Source organism: Mustela nivalis, assembly GCF_964662115.1.
Source record: "Mustela nivalis genome assembly, chromosome: 6".
NCBI lineage: Eukaryota > Metazoa > Chordata > Mammalia > Carnivora > Mustelidae > Mustela > Mustela nivalis.
This window is the reverse complement of record NC_139025.1, coordinates 29,899,417-29,913,389: the sequence shown is the minus strand read 5'-3', so window position 1 is coordinate 29,913,389 and position 13,973 is coordinate 29,899,417. Positions and strand designations below refer to the sequence as shown.

The window sequence follows — 13,973 nt, the reverse complement described above, 5'->3', positions numbered from 1 at the left end:
AACACCATCGGTCAGCAAGGTCTGAGGTTTCTCAAGGTCACTGTCAAAGCTAGACAGTGGCACGGGGATTGAGCCTGCACGGTCTGTCCCAGGGCCTCTGCTCTTAACCTGCATCTCTTGCCCCTGGGCTTGCTGCCACGTGCTACCAGCTCAGGGCAGACTCCATGGCCCTCCCTACAGTGATTCTCAAATTGCCTGGACTTCTAGGGGCCAGTGGGTGCCTTAGAGCCTTACAGCCTACGGTGCTATTGCCCTCAAAATCATAGGCTCCAGAGTGGCTCGGAAAAGTCCACCAGCCCTCCAGAGTCAAGGTTCTTGGAGGAGATGTTTATGCTGGGGGCAGACGGGGATGCCCAGGGCTCAGTCTGACCTTCTGGGGCTGCTGTTCTCGTGGGGACCTACAGTGCTTCCTGACTGCTGTCACCGAGGGCTGAGAGCAGGAGACTGTGATTATAGGTGGCAGGCCTGGCGCGGTTTAGGCCCTAGGACTTTCCAGGATGGAGGGAGCCACAGAGGTGGACCGTGGCAACCCCTGGGACTTCACCGTACCCAGTGGAGCTCAGGTGCCCTTGCCTTTCACTAAACTCCCCCCTCTGCTCAACGGCTGCTTTAAGATACTGTCACTTTGGGTTTAAGGACAGAAGTATGAATGGGGGCAGGCAGGCCAAGGGCTTCTCTGGAGGCTGTTTTTATTACAAACACATTACTTTGCACTTAGTTATAAGTTTACTGAGTGAGGTTTAGGGGAGTTGAAGTGATGGGGTCCCTAGGACCCCTCAGGCCACTGCTCAAGACGTGGCGTCATCACACTTTGTAGTCCTTCTTTCCCGTTTTAGGTTAAAGACGAAATCGTGGCACCAAAGTAGAACACAGCACGGGCTCCTTTTTCTCTTCCTGAGTGGGTGTCTCAGAGGATGTGGGCTCAGCTGATTTGAGTTAAACTAAAGTAAGCATCACCCCCTGCACCTACAGTCCTGAGGGCCCACTGGGGAGGAAGAGGGGATCTCTGGCCCTCGAGAGAGGAAGGCTCCCCAATCCAGGTAAAATATGGTGTCTATGGCTTGCAGAGGGGGCTGGGCAGCCTGGAGGCAGCTCTTCTGGGGGTCCTGGGGCGGGGGAAGGGAGGCCGCGGCATCTGTGGCTCCCGCAGGTACAGACAATCTGTCTGTAGGGGGGGCCGGCCTGTAGAGAGAGCCAGAGGCGTTCTCCCTGGCCTGTGTGTCTGCCGGGGGGGGGGCCCCGGCATTCACCACTAAGGTCACCATGCTCCCCTCGCCCACCCGCTCCTCCTGTGACATGGGGGAAAGCCAGCCACACTTCCATGGCTCGGGGAAAAACCTCTGGGTCTAACCTGCTCCACCCCTCTCTCACGAGATGCAGCCTTTAGCAGCAGCTGGCACAGAAGCATTTGCTTGGAGGGCCCAAGCCCCACAGGAGGGGATTTTTTTTTTTTTTTTGACACTCCTATTAATATAGCGCCCCCACCCCTCAAGAGACTATCACAGCGAATCTTCCTCTGGAGAGGATGAGTCCCACAGATCACCCAATGGGACAGAGAGAAGGCACTTTCTCAATGGCCCCAAGGCATGGTGGATGTTGGCTTTCTGGCTCCAGCCATGTATCCGACCAGCAGCTTCCAAGGAGATCATGTCAAGGGGAAGGAGGCTCTCCCGACCCAGCACAGTGCCTGAAGCCAGCAGCTCTCTCGTTTAGCGTAAGGCCCTGGTCTAGAGCCTTGGTCCCTGTGTGCCCGAGTTTCCCCGTTTGTAAAATGAGGGGCCTGACCTGGGTCACCTCCAGGGGTTCTTTCAATCCCGCTGCACTGAGGAAGTTTAGTAAATGCTCCTGAGAGACGCAAGGCCCCCGTGAAGCCAGAGCCCTGGGCTGGCCCCCTGCTCGGGGCCAGGCCTCTTTACAACACTGCTGGTTGCCTTCTTCAGCACCCAGAGCCTTCCTGTGCTGCCCTGGCTCTGTTGGTCCACAAAACAGGACCCAACTCGCTTCCACCCCATCAGCACAGCTGCACCTGGCTGCCCGCTGGGGTTGTCCAGAGACGTTTTGAAAAATAGTAGTGCTCACTCCTCCCTTCCAGGAAGGATGACTTCATCCATCCAAGGTAGGGCATGGGGGCAGGCATTCATTTTTATCAGCTCCCCAGGTATTTTCTTAGGTGAGGTGTGACCCACTGACCCAGATGCTCCTTGTGAGCGGCGGAAGGGTGACAGGCAGGGAATGGGAGCGGAAATAGCCGTGCTCTCCTGTCCTTGGCTGTTATCCCATTGTCCTTGCCCATGTCCACAGTACATTCTAGTTGCCGGAGCCCTGGCTTGTCTGAATGGCTCAAGCAAGGACCCCTGGGGCAGGGGTCCAACCTCCTGCCCCCCCATTCCTGGTATTGAAGGTGCTCAAGGTGGTTTGATGGGTAGAATTAGTGCCCTGGGCTCCTCCCGGCATCCCCTGCCTCCCACTCCCCAGGCCCCCTGCCCCTAACTGCAGCTTGAACAGCCTCGGCAAGGTTTCTCCCTGACCCCCTTGGGGTGTGTGACAAGCATTCCGAGGAGGATGCAAGGAGGCAGTCCCCCGCTCTCATCCTTGGCTGGGGAGTGTTCCTCGGCAACCGCCCAGCCTGATACCAGATCGGAGTTCACATGATTCTGCCTCAGCTCAGGAATGGGCAGCCTCCAGCTGGGATTTTCTAGACCGAGCTGGGGAGGTGTGGTCTGTGGAAAATCTCCGGAGGGGAAGCTCGGGTCCTGGCTGCAGGGTAGCTGGCTTGCGGCGTCTACCGGGCCCAGCAAAGTGGGTCTGGTCTCCTCCTCCAGGCTTCTCCGGAGCAGCTAGTGGGAGCCCGGCTGTTTGAGGTTTGAGGGCAGAGCTCAGCCTGGCTGGACAGTCAGAGAAGAGCCAGGTTCCCCCTTCACCGCTGCTCCCTGCCTGCTCCTCACCTGGCGGCAGAGATTGGCATCGCCTTCCTGGAGTCTGGAGGCCGAGCAAGGCGGGGGATCAGCCCAGCTGTTTCCAGACTGAAGATGGTGACTTCAGTCTGGTGGGTCAAGAAATCAATTTAGTAGCTAATGAAATGATCAGAGTGCGTGACAAGTAGTAGGGTAAGTATTGCTTTGGGAAGTTTGTTTCTCAGTATGCGTGTGTATAATGTCTGAGCGGGTTTGGTTACAATGTCAAGTGTGTTCTTGCTGTGGCTTGTGGTCGAAAGAGCTTAAAAGGCAGCAAATTCATGCCGTGATGCTGGGTTCTGGATTCAGATCCACCTGACGTACTGTCTGAACTTGAGCCACTAGGTTAGGCTCTCTGGGCTTCAGGTTCTGGGAAAGGGATAGTGGTACCAGCCCCAGCCACCTTAGAGGGACCGCTGGGACCAAACTTCAAAACAGTTGCAAGGGCTTTAGAAACAAAATTGTCTCCTCGTTGGTGGTGCTGGAGTGAGGATTGTTGGGAGCCAGATGGGACCAAGGAAGACTGCGGGCTGATTTTCTACTTCTGTCCTGGAGGGAAATGTCAGCCTCCGAAAGCATGTAGAGGTTTGACCGCTGAAGGGAAGGGAAGCTGGGCTTGCTGGAAACTCCCCACTCCGTGGGCTCGGGGCTCCGTGAGTAACTGCATGCGTGCCTGTGTGCAGCTCACGGAAGAGACGCGAAGATTAGATCACTGTTTATGCATCAGATCGAGGCCAGCGTCAAGCCCCTCCGCCTTCTGGCTGGGAATGTGCAGGAGACTCTGAGTTTGCCTCAAAGAAGTGCTTCCTTCCTTTCAGGGCTCATTTCTCATGGATGTTAAAGTCCTCGGAGTCCTCTGTGCTGATGGGCGTTTGTGTAAAGATTTGCCTCGAGGTGTTGGGTTGTTTTGTGTGGAGTCTCTCATTTTCTTAGTTGCATGATGCAGCATTTGAGGTAGACACTGGGGCTCCTTGTGTTGGTTCTTCGCCCCGACCTCCACCCCTTTGGCAACCACGGACTGGGCACACCGTGGGCTTTCCTCAGGGGCTGCTGAGGAAACAGTTGACCTGGTAGAGCACCTGCCAGGTGCAGGGAGCTAGCCCAGGACTAAGCCTGGGGGCCTTCCTGGTGGCATCTGAGGACTGGGGCTCAGGGAGGCCTGGAGGTTGGGGGGGGGGGGTGACTGCTCAGTGATAATAGTGATGGAGAGAAAAAGAACGTGACGCAGAGAAAGTGTGGGCTGATCTGAGTTCAAAACCTGCCTGCCACATTGTGACTGTGGAATCTGGAGCAGGTTGCTTCCTCTCTCTGCGCCTCAGTTTTTTGGTCTGTAAAGTGAGCACTGGTAAGAGTGGTGTTGAAGGAGAACGAGTGTACGGGAATGTTCCTGGCGGGTAGAGGGCTCTTCGCTGACGTGGCTTGGTTCTGCCACTCTCTCTGTCTGCGTTCTTCCATTTACAGATTACTTTTGCACCCACTGTGTCCCTTGATTTTTGAGGAGCGAGTTTCCTATGGAGACCAGGTAGAGAAAGGACACTCCAGGCAAGGCGTAGTTGCCGTCTGAGGGTACCTGTCATCAGGAACCAGTAGAAGGGGCGGCTGGCTGGGGTTAGACCTGGGTGAGAAAGCTGCAGCCTTGGATCAGCTCTGGAGCCTTGGATAGATTCCCGGCTGCTGGAGTGAAGGCCACAGTAAATCTTCCTTCTTCCTTTTCCCTTTCTATGGATGACATCCCTACTGTCCCAGCACCCAACCTCAAACCCATCTACCCATCCACTCAGCCATTCATCCACCTCTCTACCCATTAACCCACCCATCTAACCATCTACCTGGCACCCACCTCGGTGTTTACACATCCATCTACCCATCCACCCACCCACTCCTCCATCTCTCTACCCATTCACTTGCCCATCTGTCCATCTACCCTCATACATCCATGTCCTCATCCACCTGCCCCTCCATCTACCCACCCACTCAACCCACCCACGCGTGTACCTCTGTACCTCTCCATCCATCTACCAAATAATTTCTGAGACCTTATAAGGACCAAGCACTGAGGAACATCTCAGATTTGCCCCTGGCTCTGATTTATCCACCTCCCTAGTCAGTGGCTACGGCTTCTTCTTTTCTCCTCTCTGGCCACACTTCCTCATACCTAGACCCCATCATGCCAGGCTACTCTCAGTTCCCCAGAAGTGCCCATTATCTCTCAGATTTGTCCTGTTGCACACATTGTTTCCACAGACAGAAACTTCCCTCTGCTGGGGCAGTCCTTCCCCCCTTCTTCTGTCTTAGCCTGACTTGCGGCTCAGGAAAGCTTTTTGGGGTGGGCCGGGCTACCTCCTACGAACTCCCTTAAAATCCTGTGCTCTCCTTAGGAGCTGGTTTCGCTTGTCTTCTTCACTGTCCCATGAGACTAAATGAAGCTTGAGTTACACTGAGTGACAGTGTCTGATACGGTGGCTTCCATATAACAGCTGCTCAGTAGGTTTCTGTTGCGTGAACGGATAAGTGAACGGATGGGTGAATGGATGGAAGGAAGGAAGATTGGAGAACCATTGAAGGATCTGAAGTAGGAACGGTTATGTTAGATTTGTATTTTAGTGGATGGCTTTACGGGGGGGTAAGATGGAGCCAAGAAATCCAATAGGAGGCCACTGAGCTGATTCTGGGGATGACGTCTTGACCCAGCCAGTCTAGGGCACTGGTGAGGAAACTGAAGAGGAAGAGACTGATGTGGGAAATATTTAGGAGTTGAAAATGGTAGAACAGGGTTGTTAACTGGAGGCCTTGGATGAAGATAAGGAAAGAAGCTGAGGGCCCTTCAACTGGACAGGTAGGGATGCCCCCTTCCAAGAGCAGATTCGTGCAGAAATGATGGCAGTGGGGTGGGTCCCACTGAGCCTGGCCCGTGAGGCAGGAGGATGCCGGTGATGTCTGCCATCCAGCTGGCAGGACAGAAGGATGCTGTCCCCCAGACGGTGTGTGTGGAGTGAAAAGAACAAACCAACATTAAATGTGAGCGAGAAGGATGCTTACGGCAGGCACCGCCATACCCTGCCCTGTCGTCGGGTGGCAGTAATTTGTGCATGTGCTGCTCCTGTCTTGTGGGATTGGAGGCCTCCCGAGGGCGGGAGAAACACAGAAGAACTGGACCCTTGGGCAGGCCACTCCATCTCTCTGGGCCTCAGTTGCCTCGTCCCTCAAATGGGGGAAATAACAGGGCCGTTGCGAAGACGGGGGTGGGGACAGGTGTGAAATGCTCTGCAAAAGATTTTGCAAATACGATGGCTAAGTATCCTGACAGATCCAGTCACTGCTTCTCGAGAGACTGAATCAGGCTGTTGACCTCGCATGGGCCATCTCCTGGCTCCGCCCGCAAGGTCCTGCTGGGGCTTCGGTTTCCCCTCCAGCCACCTCTGCTCCCCAGGTTGGGAACTTGTGTTGTCTGGGTGCCTATCCTGCCACTTGCCAGGAGCCAAAACCCAGACCTTTCTGAACGCAGAGTGTGCTCTATGGGCTAGCCACACCAGCATCAGCTTAGGAACATGCTGGAAATTCTCAAGCCCCACCTCAGACCCACTGACTTAGAAACCTTGAAGGGGAGGCTCAATAATCTGTTTTCAACAAATCTTCCAGGGCATTCGGATGTTACCTAAATTCGAAAGCCGCTGCTCTTCGAACACCCAAATCCTGTTTTGGCTACAAGTGAATGTAGGAGGTACTTGAATCTAAACATAGTAAATGTTTCTTCTACGCCCTGCAGGCTTGAATATTTTTGACTCTGGTCGCCAGAATTCTATTACTGTTGGCCTAGGAGGGAGGAAGGGACAAGCTGGTGCCCCAGAGCCGTCCCGCTCCCAACCCCCCCCCCGTCCCCCCCGCACACGTGTACACTCACTGCTAGTAAACAATAGGCTTCAGCCTAGTGACTCCCAGTGCATTCCTAAAACCTGACAGGATATGTTTTTCGCTCTGGTTTTGTTCGTCCTGAATGAGTGCTCTGGGGAACTGTTTGGGGCCCTGTGCTGCGGTCCACTTCTCATGTGGAAGCCAGCCAGACCGTTCGGCCCCACAGGTGTGGGCTTGGGATTCGGGGATAAGAGGTCTGGCAAGAGGAAGGTGACTGGAGACCTGGTTCGACACACTGAGCTGAGTTTTGGGGTCACAGGCCTCAGCTGCCCCTTTCCCCTTCCTCTCACCGTCAAAACGTAGAAGCAAAACCAAAACACGCAAAAAGGAAAAAACAAGAAGATGCCCTTGGGCGCCATTGGTGGGAATGTGAAATGGTGCAGCCGCTCTGGAAAACAGAATGGCAGTTCCTCAAAAAATTAAAAATAGAACTACCATATGATCTAGTAATTCCACGTCTGGGTATCTACCCAAAAGAACTGAGAGCAGGGACGCAAATAGATAACCGAACATCCATGTTCAGAGCAACCCCAGCCAACAGGGAGGGCAGAGACAACTCAAGTTCACTGACAGATGAATGGAAAAACCAAATACAGTAAATACATACAACAGAATATTATTCAGCCTTAAAAAGGAAGGACATTCTGCAAATGCCACAGCAGGTGTGAATCTCGGGGGCATTCGCTGAGTGAAATAAGCCAGTCACCAAAAGACAAACCCTGAACGATTTCCTTAGACGGGGGCCCTCGAATTGTCACATTCACAGGAACAGAGAGCAGAACGGCGGGTGCCAGGGACTGGGGGCCAGAGGGGGATGGGGAGTTAGCGTTTCATGGGAACAGAGCTCCAGTTTGGGAAAATGAGAAAGTTCTGAAGATGGACAGTGGTGCTGGGTGCGTGAGAGTGTAAGTGATCACCTGTACGCTTAAAAATGCTCCACGAGGTAAATGGTCTGATATATATATCTCACCACCATCAAAAACACCAAGAAGCACTCCCCTCATCACCATCACTGAGACTCTAGGCTTGTGTCCTGGAGAGGACGGAGAGCTGAGCCGGAGTGGGAATCCTCGTCTTCTAGAGACTGAGGGGTTGGGAGTGAGTCTCGGGTGGGGGCCGGGAGGTGGGACATGCTGCGGGGAGAGCCCCTCAGTCCGGCATCTGGCAACCTTGGTGTCCTCACCTGTGAAACGAGGAGGTGGTCTTCACTTATTCCTTCCAGAAGTGTTCGTGAGTACGTGTGAGGTGCCAGGCTGCGTTCGAGGCGCCCCCTGGCCTCTGGCCTCTTGGGATTCGCAGTCCCGCGGAGGGGAGAGACCAGGAGCCACAGACAAGCAAACCGGCGAGAGCAATCTTGCGTGCCCCGGGGGGCTCTGAGGAGCGGCGTGAGGGTGGCAGGGTGGGGGCTGCTTATGTGAGGCGGTCAGTGGAGGTCTTGCATAAAGGGAGCCAGGCCTGAGGTAGAGGTGGAGGTGGGGGGGAGGCAGGAGACAGCACCCCCGAGAGGCCACCGCTTATGCAGCCGAGGCCTGAGCCACGGACAGCAGGCCTTTGTGGCTAGTGCACAGCGTGTGGTGGTGGTGGTGGGCGACGCGGAGCCTTGTAGGTCCTATGAGGAGTTTGGGTTTTAGTGCAGGTGTGATAAGAAGCCATCTCAGTGGCTTTTAAGCAAGGAAGAAGAGGCCTGGTTGTTTTAGAAAAAGAGGGCTGTGGCTTCCATGTGGGTCAGGTGCGGGGACATGGACGGGAGAGCTGCGGTGAGGGAGGGGCGGTGCTGGAGGGAGCCCCAGGGAGCCAGGCGAGGAGGGTAGCTGTGGTAGGACCATCTCTTGCCTGTTGAGGAGAGACCTTTATGAAAGCTGCAGGGAACTTTTCCCAGGGACAATGCCCATACTTACGTGTTGATAAGATTGAGCATGTTGATCTTACATGTTGATAAGATTGAGCAGGGGTTGTAGGGGAATCCCTCGAGTTTTCCCTCCGTGCACCCCAGGACTGGAACTGCTGGGCTGGGTGTCTCTGAGTCCCTTCCCAGCATGCTGCACCCCCTTGCAGGCCGAGCCCTGGTTCCAGGGGCCCCAGGGCCAGGCAGGGGCCACAACAGAGCTGCAGGGGGAAGGCGGTGGGCAGAGGGGCCGCGGTCAGCAGGTGGTGAGGTGGCCGCCCAGCAGACTCTGAGGGGTCTCCCTTCTGGGTCCTCGAGCTCAGCTTGACTGTGGTGGCAGGACAATGCAAAGGGCAGAGGGGATCTCCTGATACTTCAAAGCAGCTTCGTTCAAACCTCACTCTCTCAGAATTTGCAATCCTGTGGGCCGTACGTGCTCAAGGCAGGGCTGGAATTGGTTCTTGGGTGGAACGAAGAAAACCCCGGAGCTATTACAATGATTTGTCACCCTTCAAAGGGCCCCAGTACACAAACAGATGTGCAATATATTGGGGATATTAAAATTTCATGGAAAGGGGGCAGTCGGGGGAAAAAACTGTCTAATGAGGCTTTCTGGGAGGATGATTCTTAAACCAACAAAAAATTGAGAAGTCCTGATTTAGAGGCAGTGAGATTTTTCTGCCAGAAGAGCTCAAGCAACAGAGTAGCTCAGGCCTTTCGTTTCGATATATTAATTTATAAAGTGGACTTACAACTGAAGTCTTTGTTCTCTCTTCTTCAAATGTATCTGTACACATAGCAATAGCGTTTTCTTCGTTAAATTCTCAACAATATGGGCTTTTCACCAATGTAAGACTTCCCATCTCTTACTCTGCCCCTTTGCCTCTGGCAAAACAATGCTGTGGATTTTGGCATCCATCATCCATCCATCCATCCATCATCCATCATTTTACGTGGCCCTGATACTGACCTGAGGGCAGGTGTTTCTACAGCCGGGTTACAGATGAGGACACAGATGCTCAGAGAGGGGAAATCACTTGCCCAGCCTGTAAGCAGCTGACCCCGGCCTGGTGCTCTTTTCTGTTGCTTCCTTGTGCTGTTCCCTGCACTGTGTCCTCAATTCCACAGAGAGGAGGTGAGGTAGCACCTCCCCATGAGCACCCGGGGGTCCAGACCATGCCCTGTGGGAAGTGTGGTCTTCGTTTCTTGCCAGAGCCCACTAGGATGTGGCAAGGTGGGGCCACTTCCGGGCTCTCTGGAGAGGCTCCCAGAAGTGGCTGTGGCCTCAGGGCTGACTGACCTGGTACCTTCCTGGGAGCAAGTAGGAAAATGTGACTGATGCCTAGTGCTGTCATGGGGGAGAGCAGCCGGAGCCCTCACTGTTGTGTGTGGGTTGGAATCAATCTTCACCTTGGGCATCCCTTGGAGAGTGGGGCTCAGGGTGAATGTGTGCTCATAAGAGCTCCTCCCCTTGCTCCCTGCCCTGAGTGACCAGGAAAATAAATAAGGAACAGGAAGCCAGGGAAGGGGAGACAGGGAGGCATAAACCACCATTTAGTGTCTTGGCATGTGACCAAGAGAGTCAACTAGATAGTCAAGGTTGAGGTTGGTCCATCTTCTCCATTAAGGAAGGCCCTTAGAACAGTACCTGACACACAGTAGGCTCTACCTTAATGTCAGCTGCTGTTATCCGAAGGCTTTCCCACCTTTACCTTTCAGGGGTTTACCCACCACCGAGGAGGCCCAGCTTTCCATATAGCTCCAGCCGTATCGGACTAGCAAGATGGCCACGGAGAGACCTGCCTGTTCCCTGCGCCCGTGAGGGGTGAGGTGCTCTGGGGCCCAGCGATGGGGAACGCTACCGCGGAGAACACCTCGCTGTGCAGCATTGACCACACCATCCACCAGACCCTGGCCCCGGTGGTCTACGTGGCGGTGCTGGTGGTGGGCTTCCCGGCCAACTGCCTGTCCCTCTACTTCGGCTACCTGCAGATCAAGGCCCGCAACGAGCTGGGCGTGTACCTGTGCAACCTGACGGTGGCCGACCTCTTCTACATCTGCTCGCTGCCCTTCTGGCTGCAGTACGTGCTACAGCACGACAACTGGTCGCACGGGGACCTGTCCTGCAAGGTGTGCGGTATCCTGCTGTACGAGAACATCTACATCAGCGTGGGCTTCCTCTGCTGCATCTCCATCGACCGCTACCTGGCCGTGGCCCACCCCTTCCGCTTCCACCAGTTCCGCACGCTCAAGGCGGCCGTGGCCGTCAGCGTGCTCATCTGGGTCAAGGAGCTGCTGACCAGCGTCTACTTTTTCCTGCACAAGGAGGTGGTGGAGGACGGGGACAGGCACCGCGTCTGCTTCGAGCACTATCCCCTGGAGCCGCGGCAGCGGGGCATCAACCACTACCGCTTCCTGGTGGGCTTCCTCTTCCCGCTCTGCCTGCTGCTGGCCTCCTACCGGGGCATCCTGCGGGCCGTGCGCCGGAGCCACGGCACCCAGAAGAGCCGCAAGGACCAGATCCAGCGGCTGGTGCTCAGCACCGTGGTCATCTTCCTGGCCTGCTTCCTGCCCTACCACGCGCTGCTGCTCGTGCGCAGCCTCTGGGAGGCCAGCTGCCAGTTCGCCAGGGCCATCTTCAACGCCTACCACTTCTCCCTGCTGCTCACCAGCTTCAACTGCGTGGCCGACCCCGTGCTCTACTGCTTTGTCAGCGAGTCCACGCACAGGGACCTGGGCCGCCTCCGCGGGGCCTGCCTGGCTTTCCTCGCCTGCGCTGGGGGTGGCCGCGCCCGGGAGGCCTACCCGCTGGGCGCCGCAGATGCCTCCGGGAAAAGCGACGAGCCCGAGCTGCTGACCAGGCTCCACTCAACCTTCCAGACCCCGAACTCACCCGGAGCCGGGGGGTCCCCTGCAGGCGGCTTGGCCTAGTTCCGGCGGGGTGGGGGGAGAGTCTCACCGTCTGCAGGGGGGCTGGTGAGGGCTGAGCTTGCTGGCGACCGCTGGCCACTGCCCTTGGCCAAGGACAGGTGCCTCTTTCTGCTGGAGTGAGAGACTCTCTGGCCCGGGGAGCCCGCTCCAGCTTGCTGAACCCAGTGGGGATGAGCCCTGGGAGTTGACGGGTGCCATCTGCTGCTGGCTGGGCTCCTGGGGAGGAGAAGAGGGCGAACTGTCACTTCCACGAGGTTCTTGAAGAGAAGCTGATGGGAAGGGATGGGTGCAGAGTGTGAGAGCATGGAGGATGGGGCTGGGGCGTGAGGGCGGGTTCCTGGGTGCACATATGTGAGGGCCTTCCAGTGCCATCGCCACAGATGACACCTGTCCAGAGGCCCTGGTGCTTCCTGGAGTCACGACATGTGAAGCTGTGTTGTCATCCCTGACAATTGGGCCTCACCCCTTTGTGGGAAGAGGACCGGCTGGGAGGTCGGACGGGGAGAAGGGAGGCAGGGAGGTGTTTGGGCGCTGGAAGTGTGTGGTGGGGGACAGCGAGAGGAATGACAGCAGAGGAGAGGCCCCAGCTCCAGGCTCACCTCACGTTCAGAGGGAGAGCTGAGTGGACTTCCCAAGCCCCGGGACTGATAGGAGACAAAGCCCAGGGCTCCCCAGAGCTCCCCGGGGCCATGTCTGTGGTCCTTTCAAACAGCCGGTACCAAAAGCTCTGTGTCAGGACAGAGTTCCCAGCACGCAGAGTCCTGCTCATTAGTTTTCTGTTTCCATCTGCCCAGAAGCACCAGACGCAGAAGCTGGGGATGTGTGTGTGTGTGTGTGTGTGTGTCTGTGTGTGTGTGTGTGGGTCTGTGTGCGCACACGTGCATGTGTTCATGGTTCAAATGCTGATCTCCATGACAGCTGTGTGCCAAGACACTGAGGCTGGGGTTGTGTGACTGCTGGTGGTGTTGCCTCCCCCTGCCCCCCAGTTCCCACTTTGTCCCCCACCACACACCCTGTGGAGTGTGCAGCAGTCTCGTGATATCCTCTCACCGTCCTCAACTAAAACAAAGTAAAATAGAGACACATTCTCTAGCATCTCTCAGCCCAAAGGCCTATGGTTAAGCTCCATGATGGTTTAAATAGCCCCTGGGACAAGGAGAGGAGGGGGCCCCGGGCTCCTCCTGCCACCCTCGTTCCCCAGCACGGCTCCTCTGCCAGGTGGCCCACCTCACTCCCTGGAAGGTGACAGCAGGTCCCAGGGGCCGCGTGTAGCCCAGGGTACTGATTGCTCTCTCTCGTTCTGTCCCCGAAGGCTCGGTACAAGTCTCATCTCTCCTACACCTTTGTGCCCAGCCACGTTGAGCCTCCACCCTGGTGCACATGCCAAGGACCAGAAGAACTTCTCGCTGCTCCAAGGATCTGGCCACCTTTGCACAAATGCTAGCCCTTCAGGTTTCCTGCCTGTGGGATGGGGCCAGCTCTGACTTCCCTCAGAGTTCTGGATTCAAGCTAAGCTTCCCACATCCATGGGGTTGGGTGGACTGGGTGGACTCAAGCCTAGAACGGGACCAGGGATGGGGAGATTCAAGCTGGCATCCACAGAACATTTCTGGAATCTGCTGAAAGGAAGGCCAAGGAGAATATCTCCAATCTCTCTTCCCCTTTCCTTCCATCCTTCTCTAAGAAGTACATTTATCCTGATTCTCTTACCCTCCAATCTGGGCTACCCAGAGGCAGAGGCCCCGTGCTGGAAATGACATTGGCTTTGACTAGGTAGCCCTACTGTAGCTCCTTAGGGAGGGCCTCCCATAACCTGGGGAGCCTCTCTTCCCTTCCTGAAGGAAGAAATGACCAGATATGAAGGTGGCAGAAGTGACCAACCTGCCAAGAAAAGTCTACCTAGTCTCACCCCAGAATCTTACTGGGGCAGTGGCACTGGTTGAGGCCTCCATGCCCCCTCATCCCAAATTTCCTCCTATTTTCACCTTAAACATGGGCATTCCCACTGGATGGACTGGGGTAAGCTGACGGTGGTTCCTTTTACTATCAAGAGTTGTATTTTTGTATTGTCCTCTCTTTTATGCCAAGTATGTGCGTGTTGGACTGTGCACTGGATTTATGTAGCAAACTTGAGTCTGCAAATAAAGCAAAGTAACCAGCCACAGCTGGAGTGTGCTGCAGTCCTTAGGGGGGAAAAGGGTGTTTTGATACCAGGGGGAACCTAGACGGCTCTTGAAATATCCAGCAGAGTCAGGAAGTTCCAGGGATCGGATTTCTTAGAGAAAACTCAG

The 13,973-nt window shown here is 55.6% G+C and overlaps 1 protein-coding gene across 5 annotated transcripts in view; it reads left to right on the top strand.

Moving 5' to 3' along the window:
* Nucleotides 1-13,846, top strand: part of GPR68 (G protein-coupled receptor 68) — a 29,881-nt gene extending 16,035 nt beyond the window's left edge. For 2 of the 5 annotated variants that reach the window (XM_082736686.1, XM_082736687.1), the window contains exon 2: nucleotides 10,471-13,846. In XM_082736686.1, coding sequence (XP_082592812.1) covers nucleotides 10,600-11,682 — 1,083 coding nt within the window. In that variant the 5' untranslated portion in view covers nucleotides 10,471-10,599 and the 3' untranslated portion in view covers nucleotides 11,683-13,846. Of the gene's footprint in view, nucleotides 1-938; nucleotides 1,041-2,555; nucleotides 3,108-4,415; nucleotides 4,521-10,470 lie in introns of those variants that run through there. The other 3 variants (XM_082736688.1, XM_082736689.1, XM_082736685.1) reach the window with 3 other exon arrangements.
* Nucleotides 13,847-13,973: the final 127 nt, after the last annotated feature.